Below are 21,936 nucleotides of genomic sequence, written 5' to 3'. Positions count from 1 at the left end.
GGTTCTCGTCCCATTCACCCTCCTAGTATCGCTGCTCCCCTTGTTTGTACTGAGGGGCTTATCTTTTGTGGTTCACATGAATGTAAAGAGATAGTTCTAGTAAAAGGATTTTAAAACATGTTTAATTAAGGGTGAGGAGCAATCTGTCCAAGGTTAAATTTTATGATTTATGGTAGAAGTGCCTACCAAGCATTTTCAAGCTATCTGTTTAGGTAATCAGATTTCTTTCTGAAAGCCTTTTTCCCTCACATAGTATCCTCATCTACTTAGTTTGTAAACAGATTTAACATAGTAAAGTTTTATTTTGTATGTAGGCAAATCATGATATATGAATAAAATGTTGCTGTTCATTGAAGGAATAAACCTTTATGCTAGATAGCGTTCTCGAGGGAAAACCAGGACATTTATGATTTTATATATATTTATATAGATATATACAACATAAGAAATAGCTAATTAGTCTATGGAGCAGTACAAATAGCTCAGTGCAACTCACTTCTGGGAGACAACTAATCCACTGGCAGTCTCTTAAGTCTTGAGGGCCACGGGGTGACGGTAAGGAAGTAGACAGATGAGTCCACGGTAGGGGAATTCAGGCAATTTGGCCACAGGCAGCAAATAGCAAGGAAAGTCACCAACAGTCAGCCAGATGACAGGGTCCACAGTCCTCAGTTTAAGGGATATATACTCCAGTAGTGTGGTGAAGCAGGTCTTGAAGGAACCTCAAACTACAGTGACAGTGTCCCTGGGTTGGGTGTCCCACAGGTAGAGTAGCTTACAAGTTGAGGCAGAGAACCATTAGGGCAGCCACACACTGGACTGATTATCAGAGACCAAGAGACAAAGGCAAGGCTCACTGAGCCATTTATCTCTCCGCCCTTCAGTTAATCCCACATGTGTTCCTAGGGCAAGTTGGCACAATAAACCTACTTATCACACCTTAGTTGCCATTTCCAAAAAGCGAACTTTTAACATATATTTTAAATTAAAATACCTATATCCTTTTTGTGCTTTTAATCTATATATAATCACAATGTGCTGGCCTTTATAGTTTACATTTTTAATTTTATAAATCATTTTATTGGGGCTCATACAACTCTTATCACAAGCCATACATACATCAATTGAGTAAAAGCACCCTTATACATTCATTGCCCTCGTCATTCTCAAAATTTGCCTTCCACTTGGGTTTCTGGAATCGGCTCATTTTCCTTTTTTCCCTCCCTCCCCACTCCCCCCTTCCTCACGAACCCTTAATAACTTATAAATTATTACTCTGTCCTATTTTACATTGCCTGGTATCTCCCTCACCCACTTTCCTGTTGCCCATCCCCCAGAGAAGAGGTTACATGTAGATCCCTGAGATCGGTTCCCCCTTTCTACACCCCCTTCCTTACCAGTGTCGCCAATCTCACCGCTGGTCCTGAGGGGTTCATCTGTCCTAGATTCCCTGTGTTTCCAGATCCCTACTGCACTGCTGTGCATCCTCTGGCCTAAGCAGGTCTGCAAGGTAGAATTGGGGTCATGATAATTGGGAGGGGAGGAAGCGTTCAAGAACTAGAGGAAGGTTTTGAGTTTCATTGTTGCTACACTGAACCCTGAGTGACTCATCTCCCCACTACCCCTCTGCAAGGGATGTCCAGCTGTCTACAGATGGGCATTGGGTCCCCATCACGCACTCCCCTCATTCATGTTGATATGAAACCTGGTCCCCTCGGCCCTTCATGATCACACATATTGGTGTGCTGCTTCCATATGGGCTTTGTTGCTTCTGGATTAGATGGCTGCTTGTTTACTTTCAAGCCTTTAAGTCCCCAGATGCTATATCTCTCAATAGCCGGGCACCATCAGCTTTCTTCACCACGTTTGCTGATGCACACGTTTGTCTTCAGCGATCATGTCAGGAAGGTGGGTATCATGGAATGACTGTTTAGCTGAGCAAGGTGCTATTGTATTGAGGGAGTGTGCACAAGGAGGCCCAATGTCCATCTTCTACCCTACTACGGAACCTATAAATATATGCATATAGGTCAATTTCCCCCATAATCATAAATATATCTACATATGTACATGTTTTTATTTAGGCGTCTATGTATGCCCTTTGCCTCCTACTCCTTTCCTCTATTTCCTTATGCTTTCCTCCTGACCCACTACCATGTTCAGCCTTCATTCTGGTTTCAGTAATTCCTCTCAGTTACCTTGCCCTTGGTCACTCCCTACCAGTCCTCCCCTTCTCTCCCTGGCACTAGTTTTGAACCACTCGTTTTTCCGTTGTCTCTGTGTTGGCCAACACCTCCTCCCTTCCCCTACCTCCCATGCTCTCAATGTCCCTCCGGGACCATTGGTCCTGTTATTTTCTTCTCACATTGTTTGTCCAGCCTATCTTATCTAGGTAGACCTGCAGATAGAGTAATATGTGCATACAAATGCAGATGGCTTTGACAGCACCCAAGTGGCACATAAGAACATGGCATCGACAGCAGCAACACCGACATGCTGATAGACAAAAAAGCCACTGACATACAAATTTAAAAGAAGAGAAAAAGAAAAAACAAAACAAAAAGCAAAAAAAAATTTTGCCTGAAAACTATTGTGTACAAAATAAAAGCCCCACTGGAAAGCTGTGCTCTTCCCCATTTGCTGCTTTCTTTCCATTCTTCCTTTCCCTCTTGAACCCTGACACTCAGAAAACACCCTGACCCAACTTTGGTTCATGTTTGCAGCTTTGATACTCCTGCTCCTGTTTTTATCTCAACTCTCATCTTATTGAAGACACGAACATCCAAATGTTCACAGTCAACGCTTCACCTCAATACCAGAGTTTATTGTAGTGGTTTCTAAGTATCCTTGGACAATCATAACTTTGTCAACACCCCAATTTCTGATCTTTTCTTGACCTTAGCTTAGCTCTGCATTCTCTTTTCAGGTCAAACCTTGGACCTTCCTATGACTGAAGGCATATAAATTCCCAACTTAGTACAATGGCTGCCTTCTCTGACCAAAGACCATTGCTCCTGCTTGTTTGTTTCCAGCTCTACCGACTATTTCTGTACACTGATTTCTCATCTCAGACATCCGTAGAGTTCTCGCTCATCTTTCTTTATTGCTCCCTCCTTCAAAACCATCTTAAATATTTTGTCTCATAAACTTTCTGATCATATATTAGGTAAAGTTCTAAAATGGTTTCCCAATATGAGAGAAGGATATCTAAAAATTAGAATTTATCTGTAGTTGTCCCCTGTTGTAACTTTCTCATGCTTTTCTTAGGATATAGAAAGAATTTATTGTTTTACCCGGACATGCCTCTGCATTTAACATAGACTCATAGTGTTCTGATTTTACCGTGAATACTTTTATAATGGTAGGCAGATTTATCACTGGGTTTTTGTTGCAGTTTGTATTTACCCCCATCGTATTTCATATTTTTGCCAAATTCCTTCTAGAAGATGAGCCCTGATGGTTTTTTTTACTCATGTATTCTAGCATATGTAGTTGGTAGGTGCCGTTCGGTCTGTTGGTTTCCAACTCAGCAACCTCATGTACAACAGGAAAAAAAATGCTATGTTTAAGCCAGTATTGCAGCCACTGTGCCAGTCTGTCTCATTGGTGATTGCCTGCTTTTTCTCTAACCCTAACTGTATCAAGCATGATGTCTTTCTCCAGGAATGGATCCCTCCTGAATATCCAAGGAGCTAAAACATGTTTGTTGATTTAATGATCCTTTAAACAGAAACTCTTCTAGCTTTCTAATAGTCAGTGAACTGTACATTTGAACTGTATACTTGTAAATGTTCACAATGGTAGTTTCACAATCTCAACATGTGCCACTCATGTTGGTAAAGCTAAAAATTAAAATTATTGTGAATGGTATTACTGACACAACCGTTTTTGGAAAGTTCAGTAATATACAGCATCTAGAGCTGAAAAATATTTTAAGTGATTTTAAGGATAAGTGTGCTATAAAATTATATCTCTGTGTGAGTCCACTTGCATTGTAAAATGCAAATCAGAAAGACTAACGAGCTTTATATTATAGCAACAATGGATTGTTCAGTATTGAAGCTGTAGTTGATTTTCTCCACTTTCAAAGTATTTTCTATAATGTGGTTGTGTTTTCTAATTTAAAGGGTATGTAATTTATGCCAATTGAATCGATCCTTTAAGGCTTCACAATTGACTCAGCTTTCTTAGTTTCTAAAGCCTTGGTTGAATATTTTCTGTTTTAAATATAGTTTTTGTTTTAAGGTATCAGTTTTTGGAAGAAGCTTTTCAAAATCAGAAAGGTGCAATTGAGAATCTACTGGCTAAGCTTCTTGAAAAGAAGAATTATGTTCATTTTGCAGCAACTCAGGTGCAGAATAGGTAAGTCTATTGCCTTAAAACCATAATCCCACTTTTAAGGATACTTAAACACATGTGAATCCAATTTAAATTGGTTTCCTGCTATTTTAAGCATTTGTAGAAAACATTTTCTTTTCGAGGGTTTATTAAGCAAAATTTAAGTGACCAGTGTACTTTTTTAGGATGCATTTTTGGATGTTTCACAGTGATTAAGAGTCCAGTGTGCTTTGAGCCTTAGTGTAGCTTGGATAAAGACAATGTTATGTAGCGTGCTGAACTGTGACAGTTTATACCAGTGAGTAGACAAAGTGTTCTCCCAGTCTGCAGAACAAATGTCAAAAACACCGGCACTGCTTTACTTAGACTTTAGCTGCACTCGTTATTTTTATTGTAGTCTTAATGTTCTTTTAAAAGTGTTCAATTTTGTTCATTTTTAAATAAACTACTGAAGGGGCACTGAGGACACCCTTCCATAGGAGAGCAGATTGACAGAGAACTCTTCCTCATTCACACTTGTAAATCCTGGAGGCCTGGATAGGGTTATTTGTTTATTTTGCGGGTTCACAGATATTGAGACTTTTAAGTACCCCCTAAGAGCATAAGTCTTCAAACTTACTTGGACTACTGCCCCCATTTCAAGGGGGGGAAAGTCCCGTCCTGTCCCCCGTCCTCCCACCTGACAATTTAAAAGTTTTATAGTAGAGCCTGCAGTTCAGGATAAAGTGTAGGTACCTGTTTTCACAGGCGTGCACCCCCCTCCCTTTTCCCCCAGACCTGGGGACAGTATTGTCCACTATTGGAAACATTGTTTTAGAATTTGGGAATTCATTGCGATGATTAAAATGGCTAAAAAGGATCAAATATGCCATCAAATGGATGAAAATAAGCCGTGATAGCAAAAGGAAGCAAAGTATTCATCAGAGATTATAAATATCTATGTAGACATACATATTAGAGACAGCTTTAAATAGCTTGTGGAAAAATAGAATTAAGGATAGTGACTTTTTCCTGTGAACCTTTTGAAATCATGTGTGCTTGTGTGTTAAGTGACCATTGGTTTAGTTTTTGTGGAACTACTAGGATGTTATAATGCAGATGTGTTTTGGTTGCGGTAGGAGAAGCTGTATTTGTGCTTTCTCATTATTAGACATGGGCATCACTTTCGGAATGAAAACTCGAGGGCTGATTTATGCAATTGTGTTATTTTTATACATACTTTGTTCATATAATCCTGAGTCTGTTTAGAAGTAAAACAAGACATTTACATCCTGTGAGATTATACAGGGTTGAGAGATTGGTGACTTCATTCCCTGTGAGATTAAATTATATAAGAAAAAGACATGTTCCTTTTTAATACTAATTTTTCAATAATTTTCATAATTTAGAAAATGTAAGTGTTTCCTCTATTGAACACATAGTAGATTTGCCTACATCCAGCGAGTGTTGGACAGAGGCAGTTTTCTGCTTTTAGCATGCAGAGTGACTTCTACCTGAGACCTAGATTTTGTGTTAAAATCTTGGCTGGAAAGCACTTCTTAGTATCTGTAATTTGAGTGCCTTTTAACTTACTATAAATGCATTCTAATTATAAATTTAATGTTTTAAAATCCTGAATTCATTTTCAGAATATGTCATCTGCTAACCTTAATTTGATAAAGGCAAAATTCAAGAACATTTAAAAATAGATGCCCAAACCAAGACCCTGGTACCGACAGAGCAACCGCATTACTGTGACTCAGCATGCATTGACAATGCTCAGTTTTGCATTTGACAAATGAAAGGCAGTGGAGGAGTTGAAAGTATGGGTGATTGGTATGTGTAGAAGTAGAATGTATGGAACTCAAAGGCAAACAATCAGTGGTTGATTGTTGACATTTTATGCCTTTTTATTGGTGGGATTTCCCCTATTCTATTTTGTAAATAGCAAGATATCAGCCATGTTGTATTTACATGGGAAACTTCTATAGTTCTAGTGGGTGCTCTTAGCTATTTCTTAAGACATCCTTTTCTTTAAAATAGATTCAAAATGTTTTGTGCCCTTAACTTTAGACAAGAGGAAAGCATTTGGAGATGTTATTGTGGAAGGAGGCATATCAGAACCGGTATTTGAAGTGGTTACAGTGTAATCGAAAGTGATTATAAACTTAATTCCTATTCTTTCAAAAGATACTAATTGTTGGTTGCAACATTGTTCTTCTGTACATTGTTCTCAGAAAAAAAATCAAGTTTAAACAAAACCAATGTGTGGGATAAAACTGTCAACTAATTGTTAATGTCAAATGTTTGTATATCATATTCATGTCATTAAATTAAAGACATTGCCATTCAGATTTTAATTAAATGGCCTTTGTGAGATTAATATGCTATGACCAAATACGGAATTAATTCCTGGCCTATATAAATAAGTTTCGTCAACCAAATTGAGTGGTCAGGTCTGCCACAACATAAATTGTACATTTTGACAGAGCTTTATTTTAAATTACTTGGTTAAGTACCCACTTGGATGACTTTATGTTAATAATTGATGATTCAGAGACACAGAATAAATTGATAATCTAATGATGCATTTCTCTTATTCAGGATAAAAGAAGTAAATGAGACTAACAAACGAGTAGAACAGGAAATTAAAGTGGCCATTTTCACCCTTATCAATGAAATTAATAAGAAAGGAAAATCTCTCTTACAGCAGCTAGAGGTATGGTTCAAAGCCCCAACCAAAAACAAAAGCAAAACTTGCTTCTCTTGGTCTTTAGCTGTTTTTTAAATGTCTGTTGAAAATTCTATTAGATGGGTTTGGGTGGGGTATGGGAATAAATAATCTTTTAAAAACCATTTCAAATTTCTATTAGAAAATACTCCCCCCTCCTTACTTAGTTACTTTGTAGCCAAGTTTATGGCATTGCTTTTAGCTTTACTAGGTATGCGATACGAATGTCTTCTTGGGAATGAGGGAATGACTATAAACATGTGATGTAACCCAAGATGAAGAAGCGGGGGGGGGGGGGCCCTGTTGTCTTTCCCTAATTGGGCCTCACTGTGACTGACTTTCCCACGTGAAAGAATACTGAACTTCTGCTTGAATCATTTGTGGATTGCATTTGAATTTTAAGGTGCTCCATGATTTACTTGAACCAGGGATGTCAGACTCAGTTAAAACACGGGCCATTTGGTGCAACAGGCAAGATTCACGCGGGCTACATCACATTTACAAATTTTGTTAAATTTATATTTTGAAGTGAGGATTCAGGAATATGGATAATTAAAACACTATGTAATTGCTTTTATGTAAGCATTTATTTAAGCATTTATAAAACTAAAATTACTCTTTTTTACTCGAAACTTGCCAGCGCTTTCCTCCTACTAGTTTTCACTTACCTCTTATATGGTGGCCGGAAAATATAACAAAGTAACTAATAAACACAAAATGTTGGACAGCTGACAAACATGATACACAGTGTAATGGCTTCCCTCTAAAAATGTTAACTAGCGCTTCCGCTAAGTGTGATTCATAACAGCACAACCCAGAGTGCTCTCTGTAGCCTTTTCTCATTGGGATCTGTGTACATGACGGGACACGGAGAGTGGCAGACATACCACTTCCAAACGTGGCCAGAACTGAGCCAGCATGTTTATACATGTGGTTAAAGGGTTAATGAGGGAATTGTGTGTCTGGTATTGCCTCAAATATCCGCTAAGCACGATTTTCTTGATAATAATTTTTTCTATTTTTATTTTATTTCAGAGCATAGTGGGCCACAAAAATTACCTCGGGGGCCGCATGTGGCCTGCAGGCCGCCAGTTTGACACCCCTGGCTTACACTATTGCTCACTTTGAAATGAATGAACTATAAACTTGTCAATGATTGTGTGATAGCACATCTTTGTATTGCATATTTTGAACTGCTAAATTATAGCTGGGAATTCAGTCAATTTGTAAAATTCAAATGAATTATACTTAAGGACTGGTCTCCATGGTCCACAGTTACCTGATCCTTAGCAAATTTTAAATGAATTTTCTGAGCAGTTGAATTTTTTTTTTTAATTCCAATGTGAAATCTTGGTACTTTAAAGTAGGCTCAGATGCTATGGGTTTATGTTATATGCAACATTGAGTAGGAATAAATTATGTGAGAATTTAATGATATAACTTCTATTACCATTAACATCAAATTTTCCGTCATAGGTTTTTCCACCTCATTTTTTATAGTGCATATTAGAAACATTAGACACATTGTTATGTACAAATGACAGAAATGTTTGTTAGCACAATATTACTTTTGGAATACATCTTTCCTTTGAAGCCCAATTGAGATTAGAGTACCATATACACTCGAGTATAAGCCGACCCGAATGTCAGCAGAGGCACCTAATTTTACCATAAAAACTACATTAAAAATGTGCTAAAAAACTCAGCTTATACATGAGTATATACGGGGCTCTCTCACACAACAGGTGTCATTGAGGTTTCAGGGGAAGGTCATGGTGGTGGTGATGATGTTCTGTTGTATATGTAGTCAGTCAGTTGCATTTAACTTTAACTGCTCTCCGCCCCTCTAACCCAAGACCAATGTGATGAAACAACTGAGCAGTAACTATAAGGTAGAAACTTTTAATAACATATTTTGGTTAATCCAAAATAAAGTTTTTAAAACCTGAATTTCTAGAGCATTTGATTTGAAAGACTTATTCCTTAAGGCTAAAATATTTATAAATACCCAATGATAAGTCTTCTATATTATAATAATTCTTAAAAATTAGTGTTTTTCTACTGAAATATTTTCCCACGTTTTATAAAATAGAAATCTTACACATTACAAACGGGTTGATTTCTCGTGTAAATGTAAGCCAGACTTCTTGTATTCACTGATTTACATTATAAACACACAGCTGGTTTTCTTAGTGAAAAAAATTGTTCAGTAAATCAAGTGGATTCTTTGGCATGCCTTTTATGGGCGTCACACCCAGAGGCAGTTTCTTTTCCTTTTCAGAATTTCTTTCCAATTTGCTCTTCCCTTAGCCCTCACCCATTCTTTTTTCTTTATGAACGGCCATCCTGTCTAAAGGTTCCCTCACTCTGCTTTCCAAGCTAGGGAATTTATCTTTTCATTTTGTCCCAAGTACCTTTTATACTCACGTATAAGCCAAGTTTTTCCACACACTTTAAATGCATTTTTTTGTGGTAAAATTAGGTGCCTCGGCTGTTATTCGCATCGGCTTATAATCGAGTGTATACGCTATTTCAGAGACCACATTTAATTTCAGCTTCATTCCCTATCAGTAGGTGGCAGTGGTAACACAAAGTTTTCTTTAGCCCGGAAGCTTCGTGGTGAGGTTAAAATCAATTTCTAAAGACCAGCTCATTAACAGTAAACTTTGTACATTGAATTAGTATATTTTATCACCTCAGATAAAAGAGACACCAACTTACATTAATTTCTGTATGTAGAATATTCTACTTTGCATAGAAAACAAAATCTTAGACTCACCTTTTAACAGACTTTTTGTATGCACATAGGCCAAGTCACCAGGAGCTTGCCCATTTACCCTTTTATACGCTAGATAGAGCTATCGTGTACATATGTGATAAAAATTGTGAGTTTCTTTCTTAAAGAATTCTCTAACGATGCTCTTGCTTTGTTTCAGAATGTTACGAAAGAAAGACAGATGAAGTTAATACAGCAGCAAAATGACATCACAGGCCTTTCCCGGCAGGTGAAGCACGTGATGAACTTCACAAACTGGGCGATTGCAAGTGGAAGCAGCACGGCACTACTGTACAGCAAGCGACTGGTGAGAGGGAGAGCGGTTTCTAGTCACCACTGCCTTTCACATCTCTCCACCAATGAGAGAGGACCCAACATGTTGGACTGCTAACTACAAAGTCAGTAGTTTAAACCCACCAACCACGCTGCGGGGGGAAGATGAGGCTTTCTGCTCTCATAAAGATTCACAGCCTCAGAAACCCACCGGGGCAGCAGTTCTTCTCTGTCCGATAGGTTGTGATTGACTTGGCGAACTTGCGTTCCAGTGCCATGCGTTCTGTGCGGCGCCCCTCACCCCACCCCACCCCCACCTCAGTTGATTACATTAAGGCATTTTTTACATTCAATAAACTATTTACTTTTTAAAGTACAGAGTTTAAATTTTGACTAATGTAATCTTACCCCTCATCCCCCATCCCCTCATCAAGATACGAAAAGTTTCCATCACTCCCCAAAGTCCCCAAAGTTTGCTTGTCTCCTATTTTATAGTCAGTCTGCCCGCTACCAACCACCTGCTGCCATTTTAAAAGAATTTCATATAGTCATATATCCTTTGAAGACCCTAACTAGGCATCTTGATGTAAGTTATTCTAGAGATAGCAGAAATTCAGGCATGTGCAGTTGGCTGGTAATTTAGATAGCCCTTTAAGCATTAACACCTTCTCTGATCTTATGCTTTGATCTTGTATGTTTTCTCAGTCAGTATTTAAGACTAATGTACTTTTTTCCCCCCTTCAAGATTACTTTTCAGTTGCGTCATATTTTGAAAGCACGATGTGACCCTGTCCCTGCTGCTAATGGAGCAATACGTTTCCATTGTGACCCCACCTTCTGGGCAAAGAATGTAGTCAATTTAGGTGAGAGATCATTAGTTTTATGAACGCCACTTGGAACACTGAATTAGGAGAAGAAAGCATCTAAGGCAAACTTTCTGTATCAACAGCATCTAACTTTGACTTTAACGTGTAAACAAAGTGGACAACAAGGTATTCTTCCATGGTAACTAGCTATGGCCCTGCATTGCCATCTCATTGCATCTTTAAGAAAGTTGAGACTAATGTGTAGAGTGTAAAACTGTATGCCATTTCTAGCTTCTGTTGGAAATCTTTGCAAATGGTGCTTTATTCTGAAGAATTTCTTGGGTATTTCGTAGTCTGCATATTAATTGGGTCAAATTTTCCACTGATGCTGAGAAATGCTTGAAAGATAGGAGTAGCTGTTTGCATACAAAGGAGAAGTTAACTCTGCTTTTTTTTTTTTTTTACTCCACTGTGGACTTAACAACTTAAGGGCCTTAGATGAACGTTATAAGGAGACAACAGCTTAGTTTAAAACAAAAAACAAAACTTCCTGCAGTTAGTACTGTGTACAAATTGAGTATACTCACTTTCAAATTAGTCAGATCCCAAACATTAGAAGTTGTAAGTAAGAGCAGAGGCTGGATAACACTATCCAATTAATCTTTGGGTAAAGGGAAATTTTGTTTTAAATCAAAAGTTGACTATATTTAGAATAAGGCTCACCAAACTTTTTGTTGTGACCTGAGAGCTGTAGAGTTGTAAAAGTAAGCAAATAGCATAAACTATGGGACAGATGTTGCTATTACCTGCTGTACTTAAAAATATTAACCATATAGCCTTTTCTAGAAAAACTGTGCTAACATTTGCTTTCCTAAAATTTGCCTTCCATCCCTAGGATAGTGGGCTCTATGGAAAGCAAGGGAAATTAACACATTGCTTTGATAGCAGTAAGGGTTTTGTTTGTTTGTTTCGGGACATCAAAGTGGCTCTTTTGGGTAAACATTGGACTGCTAGTTCAAACCCCTCAGCCATTTTGTGAGAGAAAGATAAAGCTGTCTGTCCCTGCAACAATTGTCAGTCTCAGAAACCCTGTATAGGGCCGCTGTGAGTTGGGAACCAATTTGGTGGCAGTGAGTTTGGTTTTGGTTTCTAGGTACAAGGCTAATTTCAAGTCTCCAATATTTCTACAGAAGATAATTCTGTAGCATTAAACTACTCTTCCATGCTCCTTTTGGTAATTAGAAGACAGGTAGAGTATTGGCAATCTTGAGTACCCTGGAATTGCCAGGGGAGAGTTGATTTCGATCAACTAGAAGGGCCTCTTTTACAAAATCTCTTTGAATTCTTTAATTTTATGTACATATCAGTAAATAAAGTGTCTTGCTAATAAATTTATTTTGAAACTAATCAAAAGTCATTTATTGGCTTCTATAATCTATTAGAAGGTCTCTGAACATTATTATCTTTAAGCCTGGCTCTCATCCCTCCTCTACTGTTGGAAGTTTTTGATTGTTGACAATTGGCAGAGGAAATAGGAAAGATGATTTTAGCTAATTAGATGCAAATTTATCTTACTTTTTTTTTTTAAAATCTTGCAGGTAATCTAGTGATAGAGAGTAAACCAGCTCCTGGTTATACTCCTAATGTTGTAGTTGGGCAAGTTCCGCCAGGGACAAACCACATTAGTAAAACCCCTGGGCAGATTAATTTAGCCCAGCTTCGACTCCAGCATATGCAGCAACAAGTATATGCACAGAAACACCAACAGTTGCAACAGATAAGGATGCAGCAGCCACCAGCACCTGTACCAACAACCACCACCACAACACAGCAGCATCCTAGACAAGCAACCCCTCAGATGTTACAACAGCAGGTGAGTATTGGATCCATACACTATTGATGTTGTATCCTATTTAAATGAGCTTGTAATTTCAAAGTTACTAGCGGAGTTTCAGAACTTAGAGGTCAGAGTATGGCCGTGGAGCGGGAGAGGTGTACTTTTCATTGGAAACAAAACTCATGCACTAGTACTTGGCGGGGGTGGGGTGGAGTGGGGGGAATGCATGCTTTTATTACTACTTGCCCAGATGTGTTTTCTTTTCCACATATGGGTTATGTCTTGGGTCAACGAAGCACCGGTTTTACCTAAGATCTGGTATGTTCTTTAGTTGTTTGTACTTTGCATGCTGGTGTCTTTTCCTGATCTCTCCCCCATTCAAATTAAATGGTTCTCCCAGGGTGGGATAGATTCATGTTAACATGCTTTTAGCAAACATAGATGGAGAGAGAAGGAATAGGAATATTTGGAAGTAAAACACAGGCACTTTATAGCCATTACCTCTTAGGAATTTGAGCTGGAAATGACATCGCTTTATTAACCAAGTGTAATTTCTTCCTTTTATAGCCTCCAAGGTTGATCAGTGTACAAACAATGCAAAGAGGCAACATGAACTGTGGAGCTTTCCAAGCCCATCAGATGCGCATGGCTCAGAACGCCGCCCGAATACCAGGGATACCCAGACACAGTGGCCCTCAGTATTCCATGCTGCAGCCACACCTCCAAAGACAAGTATGCCTAGAGTTACATTTGTAAGAGTCATAAACATTTTAAAAACTAAAAACAAGCTCAAAAACCCTTTTTATTAATCAGTAGGAGGAGTCATTAATACTTTTGATGATCTGATTAATAAATCCAAGAAAATGCATAGCTACGCAGAATTGTGTTTTCACTAGTGCTTCTAGAAGCCCTTTAAACCCATCCTGTACTACAGGTGAATAAACCCTTGATCTGGTCTCACCTAGTTGTGCTACCGTCTGAATTAATCTAACCACTAATTCCAACTAAGATATGATAGGTTCTTCAGTTATTTGTACTTTCCTTTCTGGTGTCTTTTCACCAGGACGTGATTCACCACAATCACATGAGGTAATGGTGAAATCAAGATTAGCTTTAGTTCCCTGAGAGTGACCTTTCAGTGCAACTTCTCAGTTGTAATCATAAAAAGGAGTATGAAGGTAAAGAGCTATTTGTAATTCTTTCTACTCATTTGTAATTGTTTAAAAGATGTTGATAGGCCTAATTTTAGAAGTAAGTGTATTAAAGACATGTTTTCTAACCTTTGTGTGTTCTGTTTATATAGAAAATCTGATTATAAAGTGATACTGATTGTACATAGGATATGTAGTTATGAAATAATTAAAATTTATAATTCTGAGAACAGTGTTTCTCAGATTTTGCTTTACAGACCACTGGGCTCACGGGTAGTGTTGAGGTGGGGCTGGGAGTTGGTCAGAAATGCAGGTTGTGAGTCCTACCCTCTGAATTCAACTTTCCAGGAAAGGAATACGGAGGGACATAGAAACTGGTGCTACATCTTTCCGGTCGCGCACTCCACACCCCATGATAGCCAGTGTCCTAGAGTAGTGGCTGTCAGCATTTTGACCCTAAGTGCTGCTGGAGGGAGAAGCCCTCCCTGGATGACGTAGACAACGAGCACACCTGACTATTTACTGAAAGGTTGGAGGTGTGAGTTCATCCAGGGCAGTGGTTCTCAGCCTTCCTCGTGCTGTGACCCTTTCAGACAGTTCCTCATGTGGTGGTGACTCCCAAACATAACATTATTTTTGTTGCTGCTACATCATGGTCATTTTGCTTCTATTGTGAATCAGGCGACCCCTGTGAAAGGGTCGTTTGACACCCCCCCCCCTCAGGGGTCACGACCCACAGGTTGAGAACCACTGATCTAGTGGTACTTCAGAAGAAAGCCCTGATCTACTTATGAAAAGCCATCTCTTGAAAACCCCCGTGTAGATCAATTCTATGCAGACACATAAGGGGTTGCCATGTATTAGAATCAACCAGTTATCAAATTTTGCAAAATAGGCACTCCCTTACATTTTAAGCTGATATTTAAGATTCTCATTAGAAGTTTAAATCATGACCATAATTTCTAGCACATGTAAATAGTGACCATATAAAGAAAAGCACTCAGATCATTCTTTTAAATGAATCCTCCGGAATTCCAAATATCATAGCATACACATCAATAGTAGAAAAAATTTCATGCTCCCCTTTCTCCACGGGTAAATTTTATCATAATCTAATATATTTATGCTTGGAAGACTAGAGATTAGTTTGTAATTTTCTACAGCAAAATACTTTTTCCCTAAAATGATTTTTTTATTAAATTTGCAGTGACAGTAAAACTATCTGCTTTAAAGTTTTCTGTTAGACTGACTTATCATTGAAATGATTCCTATACAATGTTATAAACACTGTAAACATATATACATTTTTAAAGAATTCTAGAATCATAAGTGTTAAAAATTCTTTTGAACATGCATCTCTTTATGAGTTAGAATGGAGTTTCCCCCCTCGTCATTTGTTCGTATCACTGATACTTACTGGAGTGTGTTAAGGTTTAGCACCAATTTTTATGACAAGTTTGGCTTTTGTCTTGCTTACTTACTAGATTTGTTTTTTGTACATGATGTCCAGAGAACTGGTTCACAGAAATGCGTACCTGGGGGTTAAAAGTGTGACTGTGGTGGTATTTTTTAATTCCTTGCCTTTTCATCTATAAAAACTATTTACAAAGTCTCTTGGGCAGTTAAGCTTTATCAGGTCTTTCGTTTTAAAATTTTTGTTAAGCTTCCAGAATGGGAACTAGTGAAAAGATTAGTTCAAGATTTTGGAGCCAGTTGCTTTCTTGTGCGAAACTGAGAAAAGCTGGCCTCCACACTTTCTTAGCACCCACCAGCATTCTTTTCGTTCGCCCTTCTGCTTGCTAACTCCCAGGAGTATTTGTACCTTGGCCAGGGGGCTTCAGTGGGATGAGTGACTGAGCAAGGCGGCAGAGATTCTCTCCCACCCCTAATCCCTGCACCGTCAAATGGGAGGAGGGTAATTATACATGAAAGTGATAGAATGTCCAAATTTTTAGGCAAATCAGATTGTTGTTGTTTTTTGAAAAATTACATAACAAAAGTTGAGAATCTGAATATTCTTTTCTTAACACTTTTTTTCCTGCCCCTTTTGAAAGAGTGCAAGCTCTACAAAATCAGATTAATCCACCACCTCAGAAACACTGTCTTAGTCTTTTGGGCTGCCTCCTATAGAAATGACTGTGTATTTGCATTTTCAAATCTTTTAAATGGCTCTTCTTGATGGGTAGATTGTTCCTGAGTAGTGAAAACTGTTGCACCCAGTCAAATATGTATAGTAATATGTTTTCCAAAGAAATGTCTGATTATCTCAGTGACCTCCTCATAATCTTCAAGATCCAATGAGGTGTGACGTGCCCCAGGCCAGGCAATGGTAAGGGTCAAGAATTGGAGCCATATTTATTCCCCTGTAAATTTGGTGTTCTTTCTTACACACTCTGCTATATTAATTACTCATCCCTTTTTATTTTAACAAAACAAAAATGGGGGGAGGATTTACAGAAATATAGATAGAACAATGGCTTTTTGCCTGCTATTTGTATACATCATGTATTCTATACTTCTCTCTTCTGAAATAAGGTATCACTAGACTGGTTAGCAAATTGTACACTTATTGGTAAGGCAGCTTCCCTAGGTTCTACGGAGAATGTTAACCTTGGTGTAGTCGTTTCTGTGTGTTTGAGAGGGAGGGCCCGCTTTGTTGCTCTGGATGCACAGATCGAGCCTTCATTTTAAAAAAGAAGTTTTGGGTTTTTTGTTTTTTTTAAGGTATCGTTCATATTAGGGTATTCTGGCAGATCAAGTAATGGGAATGTCCTCTTTCCTAACAGCACTCAAATCCAGGGCATGCTGGACCCTTTCCTGTTGTATCAGTGCACAACACCACAATCAACCCTACCAGCCCTACTATAGCTACTATGGCAACTGCAAACCGAGGCCCCACCAGCCCCTCTGTCACAGCGATAGAGCTTATCCCCTCAGTCACCAACCCCGAAAACCTTCCATCACTGCCAGATATTCCACCCATACAGGTTTGTATGCTTGTCTCAATGAGGTATTTGAAGCTTCATGTGAATTAGGAAGTTAGAATACGTGTTTCATCCCCCCCCCCCCCCGTGAAATAGCACCAGCAGTGTGAAGTTCTAAAATAGTATACACATTGGAATTTTAAGAAGCTACTTGTGCTAAAATCAGTATGCCTCCATCTTTTAAAACTGTAAGAAACGAAATGATAAGTTCAGTTCTTTCCACGCTCCATGGTGGTGGCAATGGGAAAGTGGTTTGGGGTTACCAGGATAGTGGTGCAGCTCTGAAAAGTGTAGTATTTAGAGCCTTTGCCAACACCCCTCTTCTTTTTCTTCATTGTCATGCTAGTGAGGGTGAGATGCTGTCTCAATGGTTTTTGTTTTTATTTTTTATTAAAAGATCATTTTATTGAGGACTCTTGTAGCTCTTACATCAATCCATACATCAGTTGTATCAAGCATATTTGTACATTTATTGCCGTCAATATTTTCTAGACATTTACTTTCTATTCAGCCCTTGGTACCAGCTCCTCTCCACCCCCTGTGGCCCCTTGATAAATTATAAATTATATTTATATCTTACACTGACAGCTGTCTTCCTCCCCACCCTCCCCAGTTTCTGTGTTTGTCCTCTTGGAGGGGTGTGTATGGTTATATGTCCATCTTGCTTGCGATTGGTTCCCATTTCTCCTCCCACCTTCCCCCTACCCTTTTGGTATTGCTTCTCCATTGCCCTAATGGTTATTGAAGGAGCTCTGGTGGTGAGGTGTTTAAGTGCTGAGCTGCTAACTGAAAGGTTGTTGGGTGGCTGGAACCCAACAGCCCACTTCCATACGTGGGTATAGCCTTAGAAACCCTATGGGACAGTTCTGCTATGGACTTAACGTGGCTGCTGTGAGTTGTCAGAGCCCTGTGTTAACATTGGTAGAAAACCCATCACGTGGTTCTAGGAGAAAGACCTGGGTTGCTGTACCATAATGATCGTAGCCCTGAGAGTTAGAAGGGGTCAGTGCTAACAAGGATGGTTAGTGATGCGGAATGTCTTTCCATGGCTTGTTGACCATTTGAATATCTTTGGATCTTCTTTTTGTTCCTAAGTTGTAAAAGTATTTTTTACAAATTTTGGATGTTACATCTATGTATGGTTCCTAAATATTTTTTCTAATCTGTAGGTTGTCTTAACATTTTTACACAATAAAGTCCTTTGATGAACAAAACTATTTAACTTTTATAAGGGTTCATTTACATTTTTCTTTCTGCTTATGCTTTTGTTCCCATATTTGATAGCCCATTGCTAAGAATTTTCTAACTTTTTTTTTTTTTTTGAATTTTCTAGCTTTTGTATTCACATTAAGTCTTTACATTTTGACCTTGTTCTTGTGTTTGGTGTAAGCCTTTCATCCTGATTCATTCTTTTGCTTTCGGGATTCCAATGTTCTCTGCAACATTTATTAAAGATATTCTTCCTCACTGAACAGATTTCATTTAGTATTTATTTCCTTTGTGAGTTATCTACTTAAGTCCTTTGCTCACTTTTCTATCAGGATCATCTTTATCTTTTAACCTACAGAAATAATGTACATGTCACATCTCATATATGCCATGCAACTGTTCAGCGAGTCAACAATTTATATTTCTCCATCCCTATCAGCACACTAAGGCAGCTGGCCTGCAGCCTTTTTTTCTGTGACTCCCCACAGTTTATGTTGTTTTGTTTGTAGGATATTTAAAAACAAAAAATAAACATAAGAGCCATTTGAGATAATTGTGTGTGACCCAGAAAGCCTAGAATATTTCTTATCTGGCCCTTTATATAACATTTTTCTAGCTCCCTGCCCTAGGTACTTGGTCTGATCTGGATGGTGGTTATGTGTGACTTCCAGCTCAGGGGAAGCTGAGTTGAGTGGAGTCTCTGGCAAGAGAGTTCCTTTTAACCAATTGATTTGGAAACTGTGCATACCACTTTTGTTTACTCTTTGGGAAGTAGAATGTATGCTGAGTAGCTGTAGGTCCATAAGTAGGGGAGAGTAGCTATGGGTGAACAACCAGCAGTGTTCCCATTTGTGTGGGACTTTGATTAATTGGTTAAATGGATAAATGAATTCGTTTTTTCAAGTTAGTCCATTAACTTTATCTTACTCTAATGAGTAAGATATCTTGTCTTATGAAAGCTAGAGGTGAATGCTTCAGTTAGCATATCCTTGGTTGAAGGCTATCATGGAGCCAGGAATGGAAAAATAATAGCATTCTTTCATGAGAGTTTTGAAGCCCCTTTGTATATTCCAGTTTATTTCTTCCTAACTCGGTCCACTCTTTCAACCAGAGGGATGTCTCTGGCCGCATATAGGACTAGCAGATAAACAGTGAGTGTAGAAGTAAGTAACATGGGATTTTCCTTTCTGCACTGAACAATATACAGCTCCTGCCCCTTCTAGGTGGACTTACAACCCCACTTACACTGTGACCCACATTAGTACTCTCCCCTTCACAAGGCCTCCAGTGGACTTTAGTTGCAGCTAAGGGATTACCCATAGTTTTAACCCACAGTACAGGCACAGCTACTGAGTCTTTTCTCCCTAGTAAGCTAACCAAACCAAAGCCAAACTCACTGCCATTGAGTCGATACCGACCCTATAGGACAGGGTAGAACCACCCCTGAGATTTCTAAGAGTATAACTCTGTGGGAAGAGAAAGCCCCATTTTTCTCCTGTGGGGTGGCTGCCTGGTTATTAGAACTGTTGACCGTGTGGTTACTACCAGCCCACTGTACAACCACTACCACGACACCAGTAGGGCTCCCCACAGCACACTCCTGTTACCTTCATGCCTCTTTGGCATGCCTCTTAGCAGGCTTGATAAGAAAATTGGTGTATTTGCTTTTTAGGAGTGTCCTCTGCTTGAGAATTGTTTTGAGCTGCTTTACTCTGATCATGTTTGGATCAGTTCACTTCTGTTTTGGTGTGTATCCAGTTGTCTCCAGTGTTTCTGCTGTGTTGTCCTCCTTTCCTGCTGTATAGCTCTAGAAATTTGAGAGGGAATAGAAGTAAAAGCATGTTTTCTTTTGGGACTCAGAAGTAGATTTGCATGAAAGGATGATTTTGGCTCTAGAGGGAGAGAAGTTGGAAGGGGGCAACTGTGGGCATAGGGAAACCAGTAAGTGAAATATGACCAATTATTAAAGCAACAACTACAGGGCCATTTCTCATATAGAACAAAACAGAATTTGAGGTGGTCCTCATACACAAGTACTTTCTCATGTAACCATCAGAGTTCTGGGATGTAGTCAGGAGGACTTAAGGAATTAAGACTGATACTGGCGACCAGCGCAAAGCCACAGGGCCAGGTTTTCTGGCTTTATCCTACTGCCTCTAAGCCAGGAAAGGGTTCAGTCTCCTTGTTTGGTAGCCTGTCCCTTTTGTTTGGATGACAAAGGGGCCCTTATGTCAGACTAAGAGCTGCTTCTTGGTTATAAGAATTTATCAAAGCTTAAAAACAGAACTTAAAAGTGTGACTTCAGACTTCTGTTGAGGTAAATGACCCTGGCAGACAGTGGGCATTGACAGAGGGAGAGGGACTGGAGGGAAAGGTAAGGAGCCTGTAGCATTTAGGGGAACAGGAAAAAGTGTCAGAGTATATCAGTGATTTCACAGGATAAAGCATACAGGATCATTGGGTTTTGTCTTGAGTAGCTGAGTATTAAAAAGAGTAAGTCAGAAAATATTGCTACAAATCAGAGACCCTTATTAAACAAAAAATGTAAAATTGGGAAACTTATTTCTCAGCATAGCCTTTATCCAGGTCTGCACATTTCTGAAGGTGATGTTTCCATCTTGCCAACCTTTCCCTTGAAGGCTGTGCTCTTTAGGTTTCTATCTTGTCAAAATCAAAGTTTTGGTAACTTCAGTAGACTCATTATACATTTTTTCAATGTTCTTTTGAGTTTGGGGAACAAAAAGACTGAAGGGGCAAGATTTGGGATGTAGGATGGATATGGAATTCCAAGAAACAAGTTGTCATAACTTTTTGAAGTGACCCCTCCACTTAGAATTTAACTGGCCCCAAAGATCCTACAGAAGTCATTGTTTTGATTAGACCTTTTGGGGGAAGTACCTAATGAGACTAAGGCAAGTGTATCTTTGAGATCACTAATGACAGAGACATGCTTTGTGTGGAAAACCCCCCCCCCCCATGCATATTTAAGTGGTAGTCCAATAACAATACATTTTGACTTACCCCTGTATTTGTTGAATAAAATTAATTATAATTAAAAAACTATATTGTGTGACTCCTCAGGGAAACATGAGGAAGCATTTAAGCTGAGTAAAATCTATGAATTTACAAGCACATGTGATCATAAGTGGTGACACTAATTAATCACTTCTCTGCTATAATCAGAGTAAATGTTTATTTTTTTTCTTTCTCTTCAGTTGGAAGATGCTGGTTCAAGTAGTTTAGATAATCTACTAAGCAGATATATCTCAGGCAGCCACTTACCCCCTCAGCCAACAAGTACCATGAATCCCTCCCCAGGACCCTCTGCCTTGTCTCCTGGATCATCAGGTAAAGCACGCTGTCTCCTTTCTTGTCAAAAAGAAGGGGAGAAAGGACCCTATCTTCCTTCCAATTTTTTCCAATTATTCTATTTGGTTCAAATACTATCAGTATTTGGTTCAAATACTATCAGCAGTCTTAATAAACTAAGAATTAATTTAAAAATATTTTTATTGATATATAATCCATGTATGCTTCTGTAGTTCAGCAATGTTAAAGAATTATATAATCACCACTATAATCATTTCCTTATTAGCTCCCCATTTCCTTTCAATCTCCCTCCCTTCCCATATCCCCAATAAGGCATTGTCTCTATAGCTTTGCCTAGCCTGTATTTCAGATGCTGGAAAACATACTGCACACACACACACCCACCCCCAACCCCCCACCCCCAAAAAAGCAACAACTGTGTTAAAATAAACCAGAGGAAAAACCTCATTCTGGGAGGAAAAGACAATATATGTTCATAATCTATATATACTGTCTAGAAATTCAAAATATTTCTCCTACCAG

At 38.8% G+C, this 21,936-nt stretch overlaps 1 protein-coding gene across 2 annotated transcripts in view; it reads left to right on the top strand.

Annotated features, from left to right (window-relative positions):
- TRIM33 (tripartite motif containing 33) overlaps positions 1–21,936 on the top strand; it is a 123,443-nt gene that overhangs the window by 79,169 nt on the left and 22,338 nt on the right. For both annotated transcript variants that reach the window (XM_075559629.1, XM_075559626.1), the window contains exons 5-12: positions 4,246–4,362; positions 6,922–7,036; positions 9,985–10,131; positions 10,843–10,960; positions 12,502–12,776; positions 13,308–13,472; positions 16,678–16,878; positions 21,300–21,432. In XM_075559629.1, coding sequence (XP_075415744.1) covers positions 4,246–4,362; positions 6,922–7,036; positions 9,985–10,131; positions 10,843–10,960; positions 12,502–12,776; positions 13,308–13,472; positions 16,678–16,878; positions 21,300–21,432 — 1,271 coding nt within the window. The remainder of the gene's footprint in view (positions 1–4,245; positions 4,363–6,921; positions 7,037–9,984; positions 10,132–10,842; positions 10,961–12,501; positions 12,777–13,307; positions 13,473–16,677; positions 16,879–21,299; positions 21,433–21,936) is intronic.

This window comes from Tenrec ecaudatus, chromosome 1 (assembly GCF_050624435.1).
Source record: "Tenrec ecaudatus isolate mTenEca1 chromosome 1, mTenEca1.hap1, whole genome shotgun sequence".
In the NCBI taxonomy this organism is placed as follows: Eukaryota; Metazoa; Chordata; class Mammalia; order Afrosoricida; family Tenrecidae; genus Tenrec; species Tenrec ecaudatus.
Note: the sequence above shows the minus strand (reverse complement) of the source record. Positions and strands in the feature narration are given on the sequence as shown.